This window comes from Stegastes partitus, unplaced genomic scaffold (assembly GCF_000690725.1).
Source record: "Stegastes partitus isolate 25-593 unplaced genomic scaffold, Stegastes_partitus-1.0.2 Scaffold340, whole genome shotgun sequence".
NCBI lineage: Eukaryota > Metazoa > Chordata > Actinopteri > Pomacentridae > Stegastes > Stegastes partitus.
In genome coordinates, this window is record NW_007578071.1 from 369,506 (window position 1) to 393,055 (window position 23,550).

General features: G+C 45.5%; 1 protein-coding gene across 1 annotated transcript in view; it reads left to right on the forward strand.

Annotated features, from left to right (window-relative positions):
- Window positions 1-16,348, forward strand: part of nxph1 (neurexophilin 1) — a 46,915-nt gene extending 30,567 nt beyond the window's left edge. Inside the window, exon 2 of the mRNA XM_008284041.1 lies at window positions 15,593-16,348. Within this exon, the coding sequence (XP_008282263.1) occupies window positions 15,593-16,348 (756 nt within the window). The remainder of the gene's footprint in view (window positions 1-15,592) is intronic.
- The last annotated feature ends 7,202 nt before the right edge of the window (window positions 16,349-23,550 follow it).

The window sequence follows — 23,550 nt, forward strand, 5'->3', positions numbered from 1 at the left end:
GGTAGCAGAACATTGGAAACAGGTCTATAGGTTTTTATACTGTCAAAAATACAGACACTCCTTTTTCTAGTCAACTGATATTATAGCATATATATATATGCTATAATTTCAGTTGACTAGAAAAAGGAGTGTCTGTATTTTTGACAGTATAAAAACCTATAGACCTGTTTCCAATGTTCTGCTACCATCATACCAGCACAGTGTTGTAGAGTCAACTGTATCCTCACTTCCTTTCTGTTCAGACTAGATTAAAGCGGGCAAGACTCTCACATAGGACTAGTTATTCCTTTAAAAATCTTTAAAATATGGGTTCATATTCACTATCTTAAAACAACAATGAAGCACCCACATGAACTCTAACTGGCTGCATATGCTGTCAAAAAGCAAATAAGTCAAATAAATAAATCACTGTTATGGTGACACAGCAGCTCCTCTACCAGCTGGTTGAAATGTGGCCTAACTAGCTTGCTGGTTTCACCGTTAAAGAGCAGAACTGGTTCTAGAACCAGAACTTATCTGGTGGAAAAAAAACAAAAAACCCAAAACAAAAAAAACATCAAAAAAACAGCCAAACTTGGACATAACCTTCAGTTTCCATAAGACATGACATCAGAACCAGAACCAGAACCAGAACCAGATATATTGCCAGGTATAGTTTACACAGTACCAGGAACTAGTTCTGGTGGGTTGGTGCAGCAATAAATACAGAGTAAGGTCCAATGTACAAGATAAACATATAAAATAGATTTAAAAAAAATAAAAGTCACTAAAAATAAAAATAACTGTAGGAATGCAGAACAGAAGCAAAAGTCTTTTTAAAATAACAGATAATAAAACATAGTGTATTTCCATCAGACTTGACTGTGCTTCAGAGGGACTCTCTGGACCAACACAGCATCTTTATTCAGAATATACTGTGTGTGTCAGTGATTCTCATGCAGGAAGGATGAACACAGTGTCTGTGATGGTAGGTGTCACAGTGTTGGTGGTTTCCACAGAACAGGATGAATTCATCAGAAATAAAATATCATAAAAACAGTGTGTAGCCTAAGAAATTCATGAATGTAGGGCTGCTGGTGGTCTGTCTTTGTTCTGGACTCCTGCTGGTCCCACCTGGAGTCGGTCTGGGCATTACGCTGTAATGTGTGCGACCAGTGGCAGACAGACATACATAGTGGTGTAAAAGACTAAGTTAGAGGGAACTGAAACAGCAGAGTGAGTGTTTGCAGCCTGCAGTGGAGTGTGTGAGGGAACAATAGGAGGAAATTTCCGTTTCTCATGTTGAACGTTCGACGTGCCGCTAATCAAAACAGTAATTACATGAAATAAAACAGGCTTTGCAGATGGCAACAGAATGAACGCTGGGTTTTTATTTAATTCAACTAATGCTGATATGCATATTGATCTGCTTTCCATGATGTTCAATGACTCACTGTGTTCTCCAGGACTGGAGGAGCTGCAGAGCTGCTCATTATGAATAATGAAGTGAATAACACCATGCATTACACGCATACTGTACTCTCAGCTGCATATTTGCACAGTGAATAATTCAATGTGATTTTTATAAGCAATAATCCTTCATAATTCAGCTTTTACTGAGAGGAGGAATAGACAGAAGGTGCAGAAGCGGTTGCTTAAAAGCATTCAAGGAGATAGTGGGAATGGTGATGGCAGCCTGTGCTGGGGGAGTTATTGCTCCACTTACTTTACAAACTGAAAATCTCATTAAGTGTGACACTGAAGATTAGTTGAGAGGGACCAAAGTGGAAAGAGAATGAACTCACAAAGGGGCTGTGAGGAGGCTTTGGCTTTGTTTGCCATCATTAATTCAGCATTGAAACAGCTCAGGGGGAAGCTCCGAGCCGCTGATCAGAAGAGCTGTGGATATGACAGGCGAACAGGTGCCCTTTTTCCTCTCCAAACACTTTTCCCTTTTAGCTCCCATCCGCAGGTCTTAATTGAGGTGAGTTGTGTATTTGGGCCATCTGCGTGCTGACAAAATAAAGCCGGCTTTGATTTATGGTACCTCGGGACATATTAGCTTCTGAATTTCTCAAGTAAAAGTCCCAGCTCTGCCTGTAAACTGTAAGACAAGAGCACTAACAGTATTAGCTCATTTCAGACACTGGAAACGACATCATGGCTGCTTGTGTTTTACACATATGGTCACATCACGGCATAAAATGTGTGACTGACCTTGAAAACAGTTTGTTCAGTAAATACATTTGACTCAGCTCTATTTTTTCTGTCTTTATCTAATGAGGACCAGAGACATAGCTGGAGGAGCCACTGTGGCGTACCATACAGATACAGTCCAGTTATTTAACAAAGATGAAGCTGCTCGACCCAGAGCTCGCCGTACTGCACATTGCCATGCAGAGCCCAGTACTCTGAGTTAGAGATCACACTGTGCAAATAACCCATACATCACCAAGGCCCAGTCATAGATAAACAGGGTTCTGTGTTCAACTGATGCACGCTGGAAAGCATCATGGCGACCTGCTGATGGCAAAAGAAAGACGTTTTTCTGTGGGTTTGGCTGGACAACATGAATATCAAAGAAAGCAGTGTGAGAAGAGGGTGGGCATCGAGAAGTCTACATGGTCCAGGAAACCATCATCCCAACACCCGGCCATGTCTGCGCTCACTCTGAGGACAGTCTCAGAGTTCTGGCTGTGCGTGGTCTTCCACAGAAGGTTTTCACAGACACGATGATGAAATGAGCAGAAACCATGGACGGGCCTTCAGTAATGTGAGGCCCGGTTTACACTCTGCTTCCCGCCTCAGACCAACAGAGGAGAAGTTTCCTCTTCGTCTCAGTATAACCTGATGTTGGATCCAGATGACTGGTGATGTGAGGCTTTACTGATCCACTCCTAGTCCTGTTTCAACCTCCAGTTCTTCATAGAGAGCAAACATCCAGCGGTGAGCCCGTCTCCCTAACACACTGTAGAGTATTATCACCTCTACAGCACCTTGTTGCCCCCCGGTCCCCGCTGTGTTTCCACCTTCTTCCTCACGAGGTCCTGTGAGGTGGAGCTCTGCTCACCGGCTGCTGCCATCATCATCTTCAGAACGTCCAGTCGTGTGTGATGCACCAGGACGCTCCAGCTTTGCAGCATGGGCACGTCTGAGGTTAGAAACGAACATCTGTCAAGTTACTCTGAATGTGGTGGAGCAAAGTGATTTCAAACTAAAGTTAGAAGTCCATAGTCCAGATGAATTCAGCACAATGGATATGGATCCTGATCCCATGAGGTCTTGTGCATACGTCTGGCTGGTATTTCCACTTGACTCAGTCTATATCATACAAATAACAGCTTCAGAAATGTGACTCTATGACTGTGATGTAGAAGTTGTGTGCTGTGAAACATCTGCATCAATGAAGTCTGTATTTTAGTTGACTCTACCAACATGTTCCCAGATATGACATGACATGTTCCCTACCACATGCTACTGCACATGTCATCCTCTGGGGTTTTGCTCTTCTGATGGATTTAGAGGCTCCATGCTGTACAGTACCGTGTCTCTAAAATGTGAACCTTTAATGCTCCAGACCCTCCGTGATATCTGCCAATGCAGCAGGTGAAGGTTCGAGGAAAACAAAACTAAACAGAACGTGCAGAACAATGTTTTTTAAATGACCCACATCACTGAGATGCTCACTGACATGGGACCAGTAACACCACTGGACCCGTGTGGGGCTGATGGAGCATTCAGGATAGAACCTGGACTTTAACCATAACAGACATGACGGGTTCGTCTGGGATTAAGCTCACAGACGACCTTTACAGTGATTACAGCTCACTAGAGTCCCCTGGTGGTATCGGCCCTGTGTCAATAGGTCTGGGTGTGTAGCTATAAGGCTCCTCTGGTGCTCCAGTCAGGCCACTGGTGGCCACAGGACTGGGTACTGGTCTGCACGCAGCCTTTCAGACAGACATCAGTCAGAATGGATGAACTTTTACACATAAACATGACGTCTAATGAACAAACTGACAGAACGACGCAACGCCTTCATGACATCCCTCACTAACACATCCAACATGTCCTCAGGCAGCGTATCCTGTGATCTAACAGGCAGAGCATTATAATCTGCAGTCATTGTCCAGGGGATGAACTGGTTTTGTTTTAATCATCCCGTTTTCTAGCAACCTGTACTAAAACTCCACCTCCCCCTGTACCTGCAGAAGAGTCAGCAGTGGTCGTTGGTACTTCAGTTACTCAGATTACTGTCTAGGGATGCTGTAGAGCTGTCGGTGTTAGGTCTTATTAATACAACTGTAAGTGTATGAGCCTCACTCGTAGCAGTCCGGTTAAGTCAGTATTCATATGAGCAGAATTATGAGGTTTGCCTTCATCTGTGAGTTTTAATGCAACACACTATTAGATGAGATCAGACTGAAGCACACTGTGTGCACATTCCCAGGCAGAGCGAGCAAGACGGACTGCTCTGATGATGTCTAACAGTCTGCTTACATGACCATTAGGCAGCCGCAGTACATGGCAGGCTGTGATTCTCCAGCAGCTCTGAGCAGCAGCGCGGCGCCAAGCACCAATAGTTTAACTCACGCCGTGTGGTGTGGGTGTTGATGGCTGTTAGAGGCTGTGTTTCACGGCTTATTCTCTCTGTGGAGCACTTTATGAGATGTGTACACAGGGACTGAGAGCAGCCTCTGAATGCGTCGGTCATGTCTGAATGTGCTGCTCAATGTAGCGGAGCCAGAAACACATTCACAGGCCCGCTTGTAATCTGTGGTAACCGCAAAGTGTTTCCCACACGTGGAATCTATCTGAGACACATCCAAGAAGAGGTTTTGTATTATGACCTTTTTTTTCCCAGGCCTGCTGCAGCTTCTTCTGATGCTCAGGGCCGCAGCCACGGAGTCGGTGTTGGGCCGAACCTGAGGCAGGGCCTGGGTGCCCTCCCCACATCCTCAGAAACAATCAGTCTGAAAACTATATCCATCCATCATCTCTACACCTTAATCCTCACTAGGGTGGAATCTATCACAGTGAGTCAGGTTCACCTGGACAGGTAACCAGTCTATCACAGCTGAGTCAGGGTGTTTTTTCTGACCCGTTTTGTTTCGTTGTGTGAAGAAGCAGAGAAAACACAAACCTACACCTGGTGAGATGAAGCCCTGACATCGATGGGAAAGGTTCAGCAGATCCAGTAATTAACTGACATAGATATGTTCTCAGCTCCTCTCATTAGGCTGAGGATTCCATCCGCTCCTCCACAGGTACAGTTTCAGTGCTAAAGGCCTCCATGACGTTAACGTGTTAAAATAACGTACCATCAACAGCTGATGAGAAAACAACCAGTCGTAAAGTTATGATTTTCTTTTGATTTAATAAAATAGACAGCGTTTGCCTTTTCCTCCTGACCAGATCCTTGCTGGTGCTGTATCTGCTCTCAGATGTACATCGCTGTGGATAAAAGCTTCTGCTGATGAAACTGCAGAACTGTAGATTTTATGTGACAGACTGGTTCAGAGACTCAAACGCTAGGCAACACGACAGGCAGTTTATAAACTATGATTTACTCAACACACAGAAGATAAGCACAGAACTCAAAAAGGTTTGCAGGCAGGGTCAACTAAACCCATTAGTGGTTGGCTGAAAACCAAAGAACTAAAGACACAGACCCGAGCTCGGTACCACCGAGTCGGGAACCGAGACACCAAAACTAAAATGAGGAACTACTAAAGGACACCATAAGGTGCTAACGAGGTAACTCAATAACAGAAAAGGCTAGCAGACCAAAAGCTATCTATTAAGCTAGCGCTACGCACAGACTGGCGGACTTAATTCTGAACTGGAAGATACAGGACATAAAGACAGACTAAAGAAGTCTCAAAAGCTAACGCTACATTCAGACAGGCAGACTTAATGCACTATTTAGAGTTACATGACATATGGACGGGCAAACGAAAGAACGTCTCAAAGCTGGCGCTACATGAGACGGGCTGAGTACTGACGCTAAATAAGGATGCTAAGTTTATCAGGCTAGCAAAACCCACACCGGGAGAACCAGACCTGACGGGAGCCGACCGAGTTGAGAGAGGAAGCAGGGAGGAGGGTAGTTGTAGAGGGGTCGGCGTTGCCGCGGCGGAGAGGCAGGCGGAGACCGGGAGCGGACGCCAGGGAGTTCAGGGAGGGAAAGGTGAGCGGAGCTGGTGCTGGTGAGCTGACGGAGCCGTAGTGGTGGAGTGGCGTCGGGACTGACGAGACCGAGAGCGGGCAGGTGACAGGTGGAGAATCCGGTTCTTAATGGCAGGAGTCGCCGGCTGATGGAGTGGCTGGATGATGATGGCAGATGATCTGGGCTGCAGACAGAAAAGGCAAAGTTAGATCACGACCGACAAGGAAAGAGCTGTGGATAAACAATCTGGATCAGGAACTGACTGAAGACTGTTTACGGTCCGGCGACGAGTCGTGGTCTGGCCGTGGCTTAAATGCTGGTCTCATGATGAGACGCAGCTGCGGCAAACGCACACCAGCGTAATCAGCGGATTGAGATCACCTGCCCGCTCTCTTCATGCACCTCACCAGCTCACGCCCACCTAGTTAGAGGAGGGGGAGAGAGAGAAAGGAGGAAAGAAGGGAGAGAGAGAGAAAGGACTGCCACTACCTGGCCCTAGCAGCAGCGGGCGTGACATTTTAGGACTGTGGGACTGTAGGACTGTAGGCCTCTAGACTGAACCACGGAGTCAGGTGTGTGATGTGAAGCGGCTCAGTGGCTTCAGAGCTGCTACGATTAGCAGCAGAGGAAATAGTTCTACATTTGAATCAAAAGAATGAATAGATGATGAAGAGTGAATAAAGCCCACAGCCAGTCTTAGTCCAGCTTTATCAGACACAACGGCATGAGTGAGAACATATTCCAGCCGCTGAAGCAATAAAACCTGTACGCGGTGTGACTGTGGTATCACAGAGACCAGTTCCCCTTTTTAAAGCCAACACATCACTACATGACCTACTGTTGTTCATTCTAAATAATAACTGTGTTTAGACAAAAACACGATGAAGCCCGTGACGTGGTTCCGTCCTTCATGTCGGTAACTCCACTACCTTCATTGTGCTTCAGCTGCTGAAGTCTCACCGAGCAGCGCCAGACGATCAGTGGGTCGCGGGAGAGAAATCAGAGACATTACGCAGCCCGTGTCATCGTAGTCGTAGCCAGACCATCCTGCACCACAGAACGGCTGCACTTCGTCATCACTCTGTTCTGCTTTAAATGTTTAGGTTGGAGAGACATAGCAAAGGAGGTGTTCCCTCAACACAGTGACGGGGGAAGTGTTTGGGTGGCACACTGACACGGAAAGACCAGAACTGTGATCAGACTGGACTCACTGCACCCTCACATACTGTTTATGTTCTGAGCTCTCACATACCTGGACCAGGAACCCCTGTAACCGGTATCTGTAGCACATGTTGAAACACACACCTATTTAGAAAGTATAACCAGAAATCTGACGTCAGTGAATGATGAGTGTTTCTTACAGATTGTTTCAGACAGCAGGGAAAGTGCACGCTGCAGAATTTGCACACAGTTCCAATGTTCCCTAAAACCACCATGTCCATGATCTGACCCAGAGGATGTGACCAAACACAACCCGGGACAGCCTCAATGCTTTTTGCACCATTTAGCATAAAATTAGAAAACATTTTCCTGTTTGTGTATTTTGGGTCATCTAAGACTTCATGATGTTTTTACTACTGTCAGATGCCAAAAGGGGTCAAATGTGAGCTGAACAGTATCTCAGGGTTACAGGGCAGTAACAGGACTAATTACCCCCATGACAGACGTGTGGGAATAACACTAATTATAGTGGACAGATGCCTTGTACACAGGAACATCCTCCGTCTATCATAAAGCTCCTGAGTAGATCTGCTTTGGGTTGTACAGTTTGACTGGAAGAGACCTCGATTGATCCACATGAGTCTAATTCACAGCTTCCATAGCAACCTAAAACAACACCAACACATCTGGATTTGAGTTCAGGGCTGGCAGGTATCGATAACATGCTTATTTTGGGTGATAGTGATAATTACTGATAATCTTTAATGACCTATTTTTGATGAAGACCTGGAGCGGATACCATCAGACTACTGAGTGTGTCACCGGTAGACGTGGGGACGTTGTGGGTGTTGTTTGATTGTGAAGCTCATCTTGCCATGGCAACCGGTGGTCCACTGGAGCAAATGGACCTGATGAGAGACGTGCACGCCTTGTGGGGGTCTCCATTATCCAGCCCTGTTTGAACCCACCTCAGATCTGCTCTTCATGTTGTAATCACTCCTAAAGGCTGTGTCTATAGCATGTATGTAGAGATGACAGCATCGCTTCAAACCACATAGAAACACATGTTAATGTAAAAAACTGTACTTTCACGAGCTGAACTGTTGAATGACAAACAGAGCGTTATCACTACCCACACAGGACTATGTGAGCTCGTTGTGCTGACTGAAAGTCTTACTGACCGTCTACTATGTTTACTGGTCAGTGTCTAGCCGGTCAGGGCTCTCCTCTCTTATGCTGAGCTGAAGGTTAATTGCCTGTAAGTTCAGGATCAGTCCTTCTCCTCCTACACTGTATAACACTGGGAGTCTCAGACGTCCCTCTTCTTGCTCCTGTTCTGCCTCTATGCTTTTAAAAGGCTTCTTTGATGCACTGCATTGTGTTCAGGCCTTCAGTCCAGGCCCAGCATTTTGTTCCTGCCCTGCTCTTCAGCTTCCTCCTCAGGAGTCTGATGACTGAAAGCTTTTTTTTTTCTCAGATGAGATCTGAGCTGATCTCATCTTGCCTTATTTGACAGTGAACAGTCAATAGGATGGCGTGGTTCCTGCTTATTCTCTACAAACCACGATGGATATGATTCTGTTAAATGCTGTGAGAAGGAACCAGAGTGAACAACAGGGTTTCCATATCTGTTGTTGCTGCTAGTGCAGTCAGGCTGAATACAATCTGCTCTCTCAGGCCGATTCCTCGCTAGTCGCTGAGAAACAAATTACCATCGAGCTCAAAGTACAACATGAATCGCAAGACAAGTGTTCTGATTTGATTTATGGTCCCACTCTTCTGCTGCTGGCAATAACTCGGCCGCATGAATAAAACTCGTTTGTTCACCAAAAGCAACAAGGTAATTACAGGAACAATTCAAAGAACTTTCAGGATTTCTTGTTCAGAGAACACAGTTCAGGGTGTTTGGAGTAGAGCTGCTCATTGTTCCAGTGATTTCTATCTTCTGTTTTATCTCCATCCAGTATAGAGATGGGTTCTGGAGCTGGCTTTGCTGTGTGCCTCAGTTGGTACTGGTTTCTACAGGATGCTGTTTATCCATTGGCCTTTTATGGCTGGCAGGAAGTCAGGGAGAGATCCCGTGTTTGTTGCTTTGGGAGTGACTCTAACCTACGGGCTGGTCAGCTGTGGTTGAAGCGTGGTTGAAGCCAGCCTGTTTGCTTCATGAAGAGATTAGTCCAACTGAACTTTGGGCCACTGCAGACTTGATTCAGTGGCAGTTTGGTCTAAGGACAACGGTTCTGAACAGTAAAACAAAGTGGAAGTGGAGCGTGAGTGTATCAGACTGCTCTTCTGTCCAGCCTACGTCACCACAGGGCTCTGTCCCAGGTGTACCTCGCCTGTCCCAGGTGTACCATACCTGTCACCCAGGACCAGCTGGGGCAGACTAAGCCCCTCCACAAGATAAAGCAGCTCTAGCTAACGGATGGATGAAGCATAAAGTAGTCATGTACATGACAGGGACAAAGAATGCTTGAAGGAAACCAGAATGGGTGAGCATTGGTTTGATCGTTATCATTAATTCCATGCTGTCCATCATGCTGCTGGACCAGTGGCTGTACTCATCGGTGACAGGGAGACTTCCTTCTCTTTGGGGATCTAAGAATCACTTGAACCCTTGTACTGGATTATAGAATTGTAAATTGCAAAATAACAAACAACATAAAAGAAGAGATGCTGTTTACAGTAAGTGCACGGATGCTGATAACGACACTACGATGATACCTGTATGTAGATGGTGTATGATGTTCAGACCTGCTACTTCCTGCCTCAGCATGCATGTACACCTCGTCAGCTAAAATCAGTGAGCAGTGCTCTGTCAGGTCACTACTGGACATTGTAGGGTGAAGGTGGGAACACTGATGGACACATGCAGACATTGAAGCTGTCAGAAAGTCTTAAGATGTGGTTTGAAGCATGATTGTGTCCAGATGCAGGCCCATAATCGACCTACGTGCCTACCATGGGTCATGATGTGACTTTCACTTCGTCTCACAGCTAATCAGTGAATATCACTTTGATTTAAGTAGTAAATCACCACAATCACAAACATGCTTTATAATCTTATTCATCTACACGTGTGACTGAAGTGACTGATTAAAGGCCTCTAACCAGTTCATGAAGGTGCACAGAGCAGCTGCTGTCTGCCTGGTAGTGATACGTTCAGCTGCACAGGCCTTCAGTCAGATGACCCACTGGGCCGAACCTCCACATCCTTTTCTATCAAACTACGACTGCCTACTGCAGCTAACATTTTGCAAATTCTCTCATCGCCGTGATCAAAACATCCATCCATTTTTCTATACACCGCTTAATCCTCACTAGGGTCGCGGGGGGGCTGGAGCCTATCCCAGCCGACTTAGGGCGAAGGCAGGGGACACCCTGGACAGGTCGCCAGTCCATCGCAGGGCCACACTTAGAGACAGACAACCAAGCACACTCACATTCACACCTACGGACAATTTAGAATCACCAATTAACCTCAACATGTTTTTGGACTGTGTGGGAGGAAGCCGGAGAACCCGGAGAGAACCCACGCTGCACGGGAAGAACATGCAAACTCCACACAGAAAGATTCCGGTGCCCCCACCGGGACGCGAACCGGCAACCTTCTTGCTGCGAGGCAACAGTGCTACCAACTGCGCCACCTTGCAGCCCGTGTTCAAAACAATTACACGAAAATAATTGCTGAACAATTTGGGGAAAAAATAACTACTTGCAATTTCCAGTAACTTTTGCAGTGTGATTTTATATGTGTTTATACTCCTGCAGTGGAATAGACTTTAAACATTTGGGAGAGCGTTAGCTTAGACATGCTGCAGAACAGACTGTTTATCCAACATCTCAGTCTGTATGATTTACTGGTTCACTATTTCAGCTATAATCTTCATCCCTAGTCACAAGTGTGGTGGTGGGCGACGTCCATGATGGACAGCAGTTTGCTAAGATGTGATGGAGTCCAGCTCTGCGCTGACCACAGAGCACCCTCATCCAGGTCACCAGGTGTGAGTCCACACTCATATCTGCCAGCTTGTCTCTCAGAAGAAGGGGCTGGATTGTATCAAAAACACGATCCACTCCTTTTGTCCAGATGAGAGAAGCCCTGTTTGTGGAGGATGGCACCGTCCACCCCACTGTGACACTCCTGGAAACACTGAGGCAGCTATTCTGTCCATACACATTTTAACTGTGTGTTCGCAGGACAGACGAACTTGTCTTATCCCATCTTCTACATCAGAGGGAGATTGTGTTTGTGTTTTGTATTTGTCTGACACCATCCATTGTTTCTGGTCTGCATCTTTACAGAAGGTAAATCATGTGTATGGTTCTGATAGAAACCCACCGCTGTGAGGCTTAAACGCAAAAATGACTGCAGGAGACGAGAAGCTCTAAAACGTCGGAACACAACTGAGAAATTCTGACTGCCGTCTCCTCCCAGCATGCTGAGAGATGTTAGTAAAGAAGTTGTGTCTGGACTGAGCCGTACAAACAGATACTGTGCTGCTGCCTCTTCCAGGCCTCCTCCTCGCCTCAGGGCAACCAACTGGCTGCCTGGCTGGTCGTCAGGTATCTGCGAGGCCTGTGCTGGCTGCAGTGCCGGCCATGTTTACCAGATGCACCGTTCCCTCAGGTGAGCGCACTACAGCTGGCAGCTCCAGGATCCAGCAAACCCAGTGGCACTCAGCCAGGAACACGCTGGATGATGCCGGAGAACTTTGCAGATGAACGTGTCTGCATGCGCTGTAGAGGCCCTCTGCTGACGAACAACGAGCTGAGATAAATACCTTCAGACACTATTCCCTGGGTTGGAGAAGCTGCAGTCATTCCAGTGGTGTGATCTTTTACATGTTGACTATCTTCAGACGGAGGGGTGTGTTATTCCCAGGGGAGCACATCTGACCCACTTCATCTGGACTGTTATGCACAGAACAGGTGTCGATACGCTGAAAAGAGAAAGTAACTGAGAAAGTGTTTTATCTGCTGGACGGACTGAGGAGGGCTGAAACTGCTCTCCACATCTGAATTAAATCTGAGCCAGTTTTTGTGATTGAACTCTGTCATGTTGTCTCTGAAACACCAACAGGACACAGCGGCTGCTTTAAAGCCTCAGCAGACGTGAGCTAATGTTCTGCTTTAACTGGCTCATGAAAAGATTCAACATAAGAATGAAATGACTCGGCTGACGAGGATATTAGAGAACCTGAAACATCTTGTGCTTCTCATGCCATCAGACTTCACTGTGGTCTGAAAACTGTTAAACATCTCTGACCAGTGAATCAGAGCTCTGTGGACACAGGATGGGGATTCGGGTTAGCTGACATGTTTACAATAATCCGTCATCATCAGATGTACCGTTTGCTTCTGTCTGCGTACTGCAGCGCTCTGACAGGTAAGGAAAGCCCTCCGCCGTGATGCAGTGGCTTTGTGGTGACTAGACGAGCTGCAGATGTGTTCATGAGGATGTGCACATTGACAGCAGGATGGTGAAGGTTCTGACCCGGATCCTGTGTTTTCTGGACTGTTGTTCTCTGGGACCTGGGCTCATGTTGTCACCCAGTTGTTAACTAATTATATGAAGTTGATGGTTAGATGGTTTACGGTTTAGAGCTGTATAGATTGCACTGAGCCCCCCATGAACCAGCTCCAACTCTGAACCCATTAGTCATAGAACTAAGTCCTGATGCTCCTATGGTACTGACAGAAGGCTGTGAGGAGATCTATGAACACAGATGTTTCCCTGGAATAACACATGTTCACAGTGTAGTCCTGCCACCTTCACCTGGGTCTGAAACCACCCTCCACTGGTTAAGATGCAGTAAAACCAGCTCCTACCTCTGACTGCTACCAGGGTTTATGTCATTTCTACAGCTGACATATGCAACGGCTGCACTTCTGTGAGGATTAAAAGGAAAGAAAAGGCTGTTCTCCTCAAAGCAACAGCGTCTCTTCTGTTTCTATGTTCCTTCTTTAATACATTCTGTTGACTGTACTGCTGGAAACGGGACCTCTCCAGGTTGTCTTCATAAGCAGCCACATTACCATAAACCCATTGCAGTGTAATCCTCCCTCTCCACTGCGCTGCCATCGTCTTCAGGATGAGAGGGACACCTCACCTATTTGAATAGAAATGATTGCTGAGTCTGTCTGCCGCACACAGCCAGCCACTCGGAGGTTAACCCTTCAGGCTGGGGATGGATCTCCTGAGACTCTCTTGAGCCCTGCTGAGCGAGGTTTTAATGTTTCTCCTGTCTAATGTAGAAGCTGTTCTCCTGGTTTGTGCTGTCTTTGTGTACAGTTATGTCTGGATGGACTGAATCCTCTGAAAGCCTCCATTTGTAGAAGGACTATATTCAGAAGGTTACTGGTTTGAGTCTAACGTAACATCTGAGCCTCGTTTTCATCCATGAGATTTAGCCTCATCGTCATCTTTATTAAGTAGTGTGTGTGTTTGTGTGTGTGTGTGTGTGTGCAATTGTCGTACTAATAATTTAGATTAATTTAAATTACTTTTTTTTTTTTTGCAAATACTGTTAATTATTCTTTTAAAAAACACATAAAATAACTTGAAGCATGTGTGTATTGACCTGAAATCTGAAATACTTTGAGTTTTGATGCTGTTTCTTCTGATTTCTGCTTTTCTACATGCATTTCTCTGTCATTATGAACAGGAAGAAAAATCTATAAAATATGTTGTCAAGGTACATTCTGAATCAGTAAACACACCATAAATGTCTGAATCAAATATAATATTGATATAATCCTAGATTATAGTTAATTACTCATCATTTTAAGGGTAAAACTTTAAACTATGGCAAATATCTGTAAATCCACAAGCCTTTCATTGATATATAACAAGGAAGTGAATCTTGTGACATTACTTTTTTTCTTTTTACAGTATATATTTTATTTTTCATTCTGTTGGCTGTTGGTTTACATTATTCACAATACAACCATACAGGTGTGTTTCCAGTTTAACAATCTGTGTAAAGCTTCTTGAATGCTCCACTAGAACCCGAGATGTGAGGAAATCCAGTGCGAAGGCCAGCTGATTGGTAGCGAAACCTTATTTTCTCAGTATTGATCTTGGGGGCAAGCCACGAAATGCAAAATCCTCAGCAAGATGGATCTGCTGTCATGTCTTACAGTAGAAATCAGGCAATCAATGTCACGTACCTCCACCAAGGCCTGTATAAACCTAATTCCACTCATCGGCGCTAAACAGTGGAAACCCCTGGGTTCATCAATCATCAATTCAAGGAGCATTCGTTCCTTAATCGTCTGGTCTGCAGCCACTGAGCGGCCACTGCCTCTATCAGGGAGAGCAGCAGATGTTCCCTGTGTTTGACAGAGGGAGGAGATGTCAGCGATGTTTTACTGTCATTTCTGGATTCTCCTTCTTGCTCAGATTGCTGCACTGTAATTTCCAATTTGGACCTGTCTGCTATCATGACTTGAAATTGAAGCTTGCAGCAAAAATGGATTATTTCTACCCCCAGGGAATGCAGGTGATTGGTCAATTTTGAGGAAAATGGCATACTTAAATATGAAGGTCAATATTTCCCGAATGATATAGATGACACAGATAAGTAATATCTCCTGACACATCAGTTCACCCGTCACAGGAGTACGTTTTCAGACTGGCAGGGCCTAGCCGGGCCGAGCCGAGCCAACCCGGGTCTTCAGGGCCTCAGACTGAGACTCAACCATCCATGATTTCAAATTCCACAGGATTCTGTGATACCGTGCACAGTGGGGTGGCTGAGGTGTCCACAGGGTTGGTGGTTCAACGCCCAGCCTGTCCACATGCTAACGTGTCCATGGGCAGGAACATGAGCCCCCAGTGGCTCCCTGTGGCTGCAGGTGTGAATGAGTGAATTAGGACACACTGTAGTCTGCTTTATAGCCTGGATAAGAGGTGCTTTAAGACCATTTAACTTCTGATGACACTCTGAAGGGGAACCAAGGCACTGGGGATGTGGATCACTGACCAGGGAGACAAACACATAGACTAGATTAGATATAACTGTAGCATAACAACAGCATGTCGGTCTTTTTAAAGGTAAACTCACGTTGTTGTAATGTCTTCCATATGAACATTGGTGAGTTCCTTGATATCACTTTTTAATTTTATTTTTTTGTAATTTTCAGGCATTTCATCTTTTCTGCTTCGTGCCAGTCGAGCCCTGAATTACCCCCTAACGGGTTAGGGTTAATGGCCTACGATGCATAATGACTTGAACGTATTACACACCAGCTGACAGATGTTCTCTGCTCTCTCTCCAGGTTACAAGTGTCCACGCTTCAAAGGCAGACATCGTCAAGTCAGGAAGCCCCAAATCGACGCTAAAGCACATATGGACAGAAAGCAGTAAGGAGATGTCCATCAGTAGGCTGCTGTCACAGACTCTGCATGGCAAAGAGAACAGCACAGCCTTGGACCTTCGCTATGACACTCCAGAGCCCTACTCAGAGCAGGACCTGTGGGAGTGGCTGAGGAACTCCACGGACCTGCAGGACTCGCGGCCGCGGGCTAAACGACGGCCCATGGTCAAGACGGGGAAGTTCAAGAAGATGTTTGGCTGGGGGGACTTCCACTCCAACATCAAGACGGTCAAACTCAACCTGCTGATCACTGGTAAGATTGTGGATCACGGCAACGGCACCTTCAGTGTTTACTTCCGCCACAACTCCACCGGGCAGGGCAACGTGTCTGTCAGCTTGGTGCCTCCAACCAAGATCGTAGAGTTCGATGTGGCGGCGCAGCAGTCCGTCATCGATGCCAAGGACTCCAAGTCCTTCAACTGCCGCATAGAGTACGAGAAGGTGGAGAAGGGGGCCAAGAACACTCTCTGCAACTTTGATCCATCCAAGACCTGCTACCAGGAGCAGACCCAGAGCCACGTCTCCTGGCTCTGCTCCAAACCTTTCAAAGTCATCTGCATCTTCATTTCCTTCTACAGCACCGACTACAAACTGGTGCAGAAAGTGTGCCCGGACTACAATTACCACAGTGATACGCCCTACTTCCCCTCTGGCTGATATGGCCGACACCTACTGACAGCACAGACTGGGTCTTCTACCCATCCCAGAGAAATGTGTATGTTAGCCGTACTGTTCCTTAACATGTCCATGCAGAGGATCAGCCATCCCAATGATTTACCTATTCAATGTTCTGAGTTTGCAGTGAGAGCAGATACTTTTAACTGTTACAAAACGTGGTATATAGAATCGTAGGATGCTTAAAATGACCTGAAAATCTCTGTGATTATTATGATTATTCTGAGTTAGACTTTTGTCATTGAACTATGTTTTGTCCCTGTTGACCCATGTCTAGACTGAGGGGGCTGACTGGTCCGTTGGGTTTGTACTCGTCACTATTAAAACCTTCCTTGTTTGCTTTACTTTCACTCCTCGTCCGACTAGGTGGTAATAACTTTCTTTTGGCATTTCATCTTTCATATACGACAACAACATATGGACAGTTGGCCCGCTGTGCTATTTACGCTCTCTTGTTCATCCTGCATAACTGGAAAACAGAATTATGTCCTCAAAAAAAGAAAAAAAGAAAATGTTTTTACACGACCTGCAAAGCAGCTAAAGAAGACAGAGAAGATTCACATGTGAGTTTGATGCTTTTAGAAGTGCGGGTGGTGGTCCCTACATAGGCCTGAGCTGGGCCTGAGCTGGGCCTGAGCAGGCTTCTCCCTTCAGTTGAGTGGGAAACGTGTCAGATCCTGAACGCTGTCAGTCCTCAGCTGTCGCCATGTTGTTGGTAGTGCAGCCAGACGCTGAGTCAGTCGGCCGATGGTCCTTCTGAGCTCCTGAATGCTGGATCCCTGATCAGTGGGTTGTTTGTGGGGGATGGGGCTTGCTCATTGTCACTTAATATATCAAATGTAATGTATTGAATTCTATATCTTAGAGCTTAATTTGTATGAATGGTTTGTATCGTACATAGTTTATCCCGATGACACTGCTTCTGTACATGCCCCCCATAAGCTGTGTGTTTACCCACCCTCCTGCTAAGTCTTCTTGTTCACTCCATTTATGCTCGTTCTTGGTTCCTCTAACAAAGAAAATGATGTTGCTGCCCTAGATGTGAATTTCATGAAAACAGCAATCCTGTACAGAAGCTGTAAACTGACTAAATATATTAAAGGTATTAATTGAAGTTTTCTTTATGGGCTTGGGGGGAGGATGGAGGGCTACGAATTAAAGAAATCAGAAAATTTTATCAACTGAACGTGGGTACATGTGCTTTCTTTGTGTCTTGCTGTAACATAAGTGGGATGTGGTGAAGGTGTGATCAGACGCTTTTATCCAGAGCGACGTACATCTGAGAGCAGATCACATTCACACACCGATGGCCACAGAGCTGCCCTGCAAGGTGCTGCCTGCCATCGGGTTCAGTGTCTTGCCCAGGGACACTTGGACTGTGGAGGGGATCAAACCACCGACCTTAGAGGACAAGCCCGGTCTACCACCTGAACCTCAGCTGCCCCGTTACACACCACTGTCTGTTCCTCAGACACAGGACATGAGACACTGCTGCCATCATCAGTCCGGGAAACTGACAGCAGTCTAGTAGGTCACTCCTCCGTTAAGGTTCCTCATGGCTGCATTCACATATAGCCCATATACCCTCCATAGAACCGGAGACAGCCGCCGTAGCTGTGATGTTCTTCATTCATTCACACTAGCCCATACACCCAGCCATGTAAAGCAAACCCGGACTGAAACAGAACCCAGAGCAGCTGATCAAAGAGGCTGAATTACTGACAGCCCAGTTCTTTACCAGTGAACCAGCTGCAGAACCACCTCAGAACCGCCTCAGTAGGCTGGAAACAGAACACGAACACCAGGAGGTTAACTGGATGTACAGTCCGGCTTTGTTTTATGTTTTGCAGATTGAGTGACACTTTAATAATGAAACAGGGTTTGAACATGTCTGGGTTTTCCACTTATACTTTACACATGAATCCAGACTGTCTCTGGTTCTTCACAGTGATACGACGCTTTATGAACATGCTACACATGTGGCTAAAGCTGGTTATCCCCACCAGAATCATCTGTTTCACTGCCATATGACATGATGTTTTCTCTTGCAGCTAAAGAAACGACTCATTACATACATGACATATCTTCCATCCTCCGTGTGTGCTGTTCAAACAGAGATTGTCTCACCAGTCTGTGCAAAGCGCCACACTGGTCCACAGCTAGAAGGACCAGAACACATAAGCTCTGTGCCTGACTATAATTACTTCTTGGAGTGTCGTCTGATCTCGCACCATGTGTGATCGAGCAGATCCTAATAATCAGGCGTGCCAGGAAGTTGGACACATAGAGACGAACTTGTATTTCAGTCCCTGGGAGATGTGGAGATTGGGATGCGAGACTGATAGCGTCTGTTCTGGGACTTCACAGTGGCACCTGCCATCGAATCCTCCGATTCGACAGCGAGGATCAGCAGTCGGCTTTAAACAGATTAGAGCCTCTGGGGGAGGGGAAATCCGCTGCCTCTAGCTGGCTCACAATTTATCAGTAATTAAAGTGGATGCCAGGTTTGTGTTTTCATTGGAGGTCTGTGGGGTGCTTTTATAGCCGTCCTCATTAAGGAGCTGCCTCCAAAAGTTTGCCCTCAATGCTCACTTTTAACAAGCCAGCAGGGATTTCTCCAGCATGTGATAGTATATGTATACACTAAATAGCATCAGTGTAGGACGGGTTCACAACACAACAGCTCTTCAGTTGAAGCATTTTAAATATGGAGCCAGTTTCTTTTGTTGTTTCCCATCAGGAACAATGCAAGGAAGGCAACACTTTGATTCAATCTGTGGACCATGTGGGAATACGTCACATGAACACGGATCACCGTGTTCAACAGATAACACGGAACGGGAACACGGAAGACATACAAGTGAAGTTAAAAAGCGTGACATGGATGATAGAGATGGCAGAAATGCTCCTACAAATAAAAGATGCTGTGATAGGATAGACCTGTTTGGACCATCCATCATCTCTACACCGTAATCCTCACTAGGGTCGTGGGAGGCGGAGTCTATCCCAGCTGACTCAGGGTGAAGGCAGGTTCACCTGGACAGGTAACCAGTCCATCACGGGGCTACACTTAGAAACAGACAACCAGCACGAGTTAGTTCCTGTTTAACTTATTAAGCACCCAGTCTGTCTGTATGAAGTCAAGCTTCAGTCCTGTCCTTGTTGAGCTATAATGTGGATAAAGAACATGTTTACATATTGACAGAAGCTCTGCCCATTGTAGTGTGTATAGCAGATGTCTTCCTGACCATTGTTCCTGTCAATTCATGACATTAAATACGTGAACAATGGGGTGCCCACGACTCAGTGGGTAAGACAACCACTGAGCTTCTTTTAAAGTGGTAACTATCCCAGATCATGTGTTTGTGGCACCACCTGCCCATAGTTAATGGACATAAACAGCATTGCCATGACACCATCAGTCTGCCTCCATAGTGACACACAACACATTAGTTTTATTACATTTACTACCTGGATCCTAAAATGCTGTAACTGATGAACTTGAAGCAGGATGAAGTAGCCACTGATGGAGGTTTCTTCAGGTTCTTCTACAGGAAGGACCAGAGTCAGCCTGTGGAGGCCCTGGTTGCTGCAGAACAGTCCTGGGTCTGTGGTGGGTGGGTCCATCTTTAAGCTCTGGTCTGGAGGATCGATGAGACCAACAGAAACTTGTATCATCTACAAGACTCAATAAAGTTTTATAATCTGATTAACACAGAGCATGAATAGATTATACATTACAGCTGCACAAATCACTGTGATGCTGTCGTGGTGGAGGATTTAACGAGGGTTGGATTGTGTACAGATCACCTGCTCGTGGTCTGGTGCTGTCAGCAACATGACAGGGAGCAGAACTTCTACTCCTGAGCACCCGTCACCTCTGCAGCAGATGTCTTCATGACACTCAGCGGTCATGGTGCTGCTGCAGATCCAAGCACTAGTCGGGAAACAGCTTGGAACCCTTCACAGTGGAAAAGGAGGAGATTTAATACCTTTTATTCATAGAACTAGGCCACTACTGCAGCCCACAGCTCTCTTTCTAAGCTGACTGTGACCATAAAGGACAAAGGTGACCACGGCCACAAAAGACTCTTCAGAAGAGTCTGTGGAGCCACCTGCAGTACCGAACCTCTTCACAGCGTTTTACATATTGACTGTGTTTCTGGTGAAGCTTCAGACTTGAGCTCAAAGTCAGAAAATAAATAAAGAAAATCCTCAGTCAGCATATCAAGATCCACAAACATGTTCCCAACAGGGTGAAGATGAGCTTCTATTATTCAGTCATTTATCTTCTTCACCTTCCTCTGATGGGTTTCTCAGCCTCTAGATGCTCTGATAGTTCACACAGTGTACCGCCATGTCAACAGAGCTGTGAAGCTGCAGCGTTCACAATGTGTTGGTAATGCTGATGTTCAGAAGGATGATGTTGGCCATATTCATCATCACCCAGGAGCCCAGGTCCATCCAGAGCCTAGCACCATGAATAAACAGAAGGTGATATCAACCAGGGGCCCACGTCCATCCAGAGCCTAGCACCATGAATAAACAGGAGTTGGTATCAACCAGGTGGGGCATGGCAGTAAAACCAACCAGCCACTCCTCCCCTGTCCATGGACTCCTGTACAGGTAGTCCTGTCGTGAGCTCCTCATTAACAGTTCTGGACTCCTGTCTCCTGATTAATGACGTCACTGCTGTCGCTCAGTTAGACCGGATCCGGTCGGTGCCGGCTACGGCAGTGGACTAATCAGCACTTTACTGATAAATTCATGTGATACTAAATGTATTTTCTAACATTAATAAATGAAAATGGGGGTTTTGGTTCCTTCCCACCATTGCTCAGAGGGAGTCCAAAGGCTGCTCTGGATTGTTGGGTTCTGTTTAAACCTGTGAGTTCTGAACCGGACCATGTTCAGGCTGTGAGATGACACATGTTGTAAACTGAGCCATACAAATAAAATGACTTGAATTGAAAACACTTTTTTTTTTCTTTGTTTGTGTTGTGATCGCTCTGATCCTATTAACCATCCATCATCTCTACACCTTCATCCTCACGAGGGTTAGTTATCCTTAGTTTGTATAATTTAATCAGTTATTCGCTAGCACTTCACAGTAGTTTTTAGTTTAGTTTTCTATCCTTTCCAAGCTCGGTTTACCTTGTTCTGGTTAGCGACTTTAGTTCCTGTAAAACCACTTTTGTTATTAAAGAATATATCTCCTGACCCTGTCGTTGTGCCTTGTTGTCCCGCACCTGAGTCTTTGTCCTGAGACACCTGAAGCCCTCCTATTAAACACATCAATACTGTTTGTTTTTTTACATTTTGCTATTTTGGCGCCAAAACTTTTGTTATTTAATCAGCTTCACATATAGAAACCATGAATTCCACAGTAAATACGTGTTACCACGCTAAACGTGTGGTAGCAGGATGAGAGCAGCTCTAATCCACAGCTGGCTCTCTCCTCCTGTTAATGACTGACGACAGTAATGTAGGACCTAACTAAACACTTCAGCCTTCAGAGCGATGCTCACTGAGCACTAATCAGACCAAGCTGGACACCAGGCTGAGCAGGACCAGAGCTCACAGGAGATGATGTGCTGTCCTGTAGAGTAAAACACGGTCCAGTATGCAGTGAGATGTGAACCGGACCTTTTTATTTCCTGATCTGTAAATCTGACGCAGTCCATTTGTTCCTTTGTTTTTCTGCATACTTCATATCTGTGACTGTAATTTGGACAGCAGCATGTGTCTGGTATTGATCCTGCTTGTGGAACATTCCTCCTTATTCACCACACACACATCATCTCATGTCAATATTTCCAAGCTCAGGTTGTGTCCCACTCAGCTGTATGATGAATGCTCGTAATAAGTGCAGATCTGATATGCAGCCTGGCGCCCTCTTGGTCCAGATAGGCTCCTTCCCAGGAGGAGACGGCGTATCTGTAGAATCAGAGCATCAGTACAATGAGTTGGGATCCTGCCCACATTAAGCCATCTTTGCCAATTCCATCCTGACCTAAACTGTGCCTTCCCTGAACAGAATTTCTGCTTTAATCAAAAGTGGAATGGAAAAAGGACCCTGCATGCCTCTGGGATATTTTTTCATTAACCATTTTGACACATGACTGACTGTAGGGGATTATTGGTTTTTGAAGAACTATTAGCAGCTGTACATTTGCATTTTAATACAGTTCTCCTCAACTTACTAATGCAATTTGCTTCTCAGCTTTGTTGCCACCTCATTCCTGCAGCAATTCAGACTAACAGCAAAAAGCCCTCCAGCTTTAATCATTTTAATTGCCATGAAATATTAGTTTTCATTAATCACTTCTGAATCTTCACAGTTAGACACCAGCCATTAGAGCTCCTCTCCAAACTGTTGCTCGTGGCTGCCCATACGGTTTGGAAAATATCAGCTGAGACAGAAGGCGTATGGAAAAAAAAAAAAACTAGCTTCATCTGAGGTTGGACAAGACGTTGGCTTCATCAGGATGGTTCCTGCTGCTGCTGAAGGAACCCTCTGAACAGAAGAACCTGAAGGACGACGATTATTTCAGGAAACTCTGACGCAACCATTAAAATTCTCCAGTGCAAAACCAAACCTGAAAAAATGAACATAATTACAGAAAGATTAACACAATAATAACTCCAATTTCAGTTTCCCATCCTGGGCTGGCCTTGTTGGAGCGCTGGGTGAAAAGGTTTCTGGAAGTTGTTTGATGAAGGTGACTGAAAGTCAGAACAAAGTTCCAGTGGATTGAAATTCTCGCAGCTCTCAGGCTTCTCCACAGGGACACCAGCTATCTGTACATCTGTGTTCCTGCTGCATCTGGCATATTTGTCCTCAGCAGGAGCCTTTTAACAAACACATTAGTCTCTGGATGCTAGCCGACTGTGACGGAGCGACAAGACGACACACCGATATTTGCATGACATTTTCAAAGAGCAAAACTTGACTGGATATGTGCTTTTTATTTCTACACTTTTATAAATTGTATGAAAGGGAACTTTGTTTTCCATCAAATAATTTCATTTAATTAAAAAAAGATAAATTATGGGAACATCTCTAATAAATAAATAATAAATAAACTGGTGGGATAACAGATTATTTCAACTTCCAGAAATTCTAACCAAAACCAAAGATAGTATAATATCCATATCTATATCTACATCTATATCTATATCTA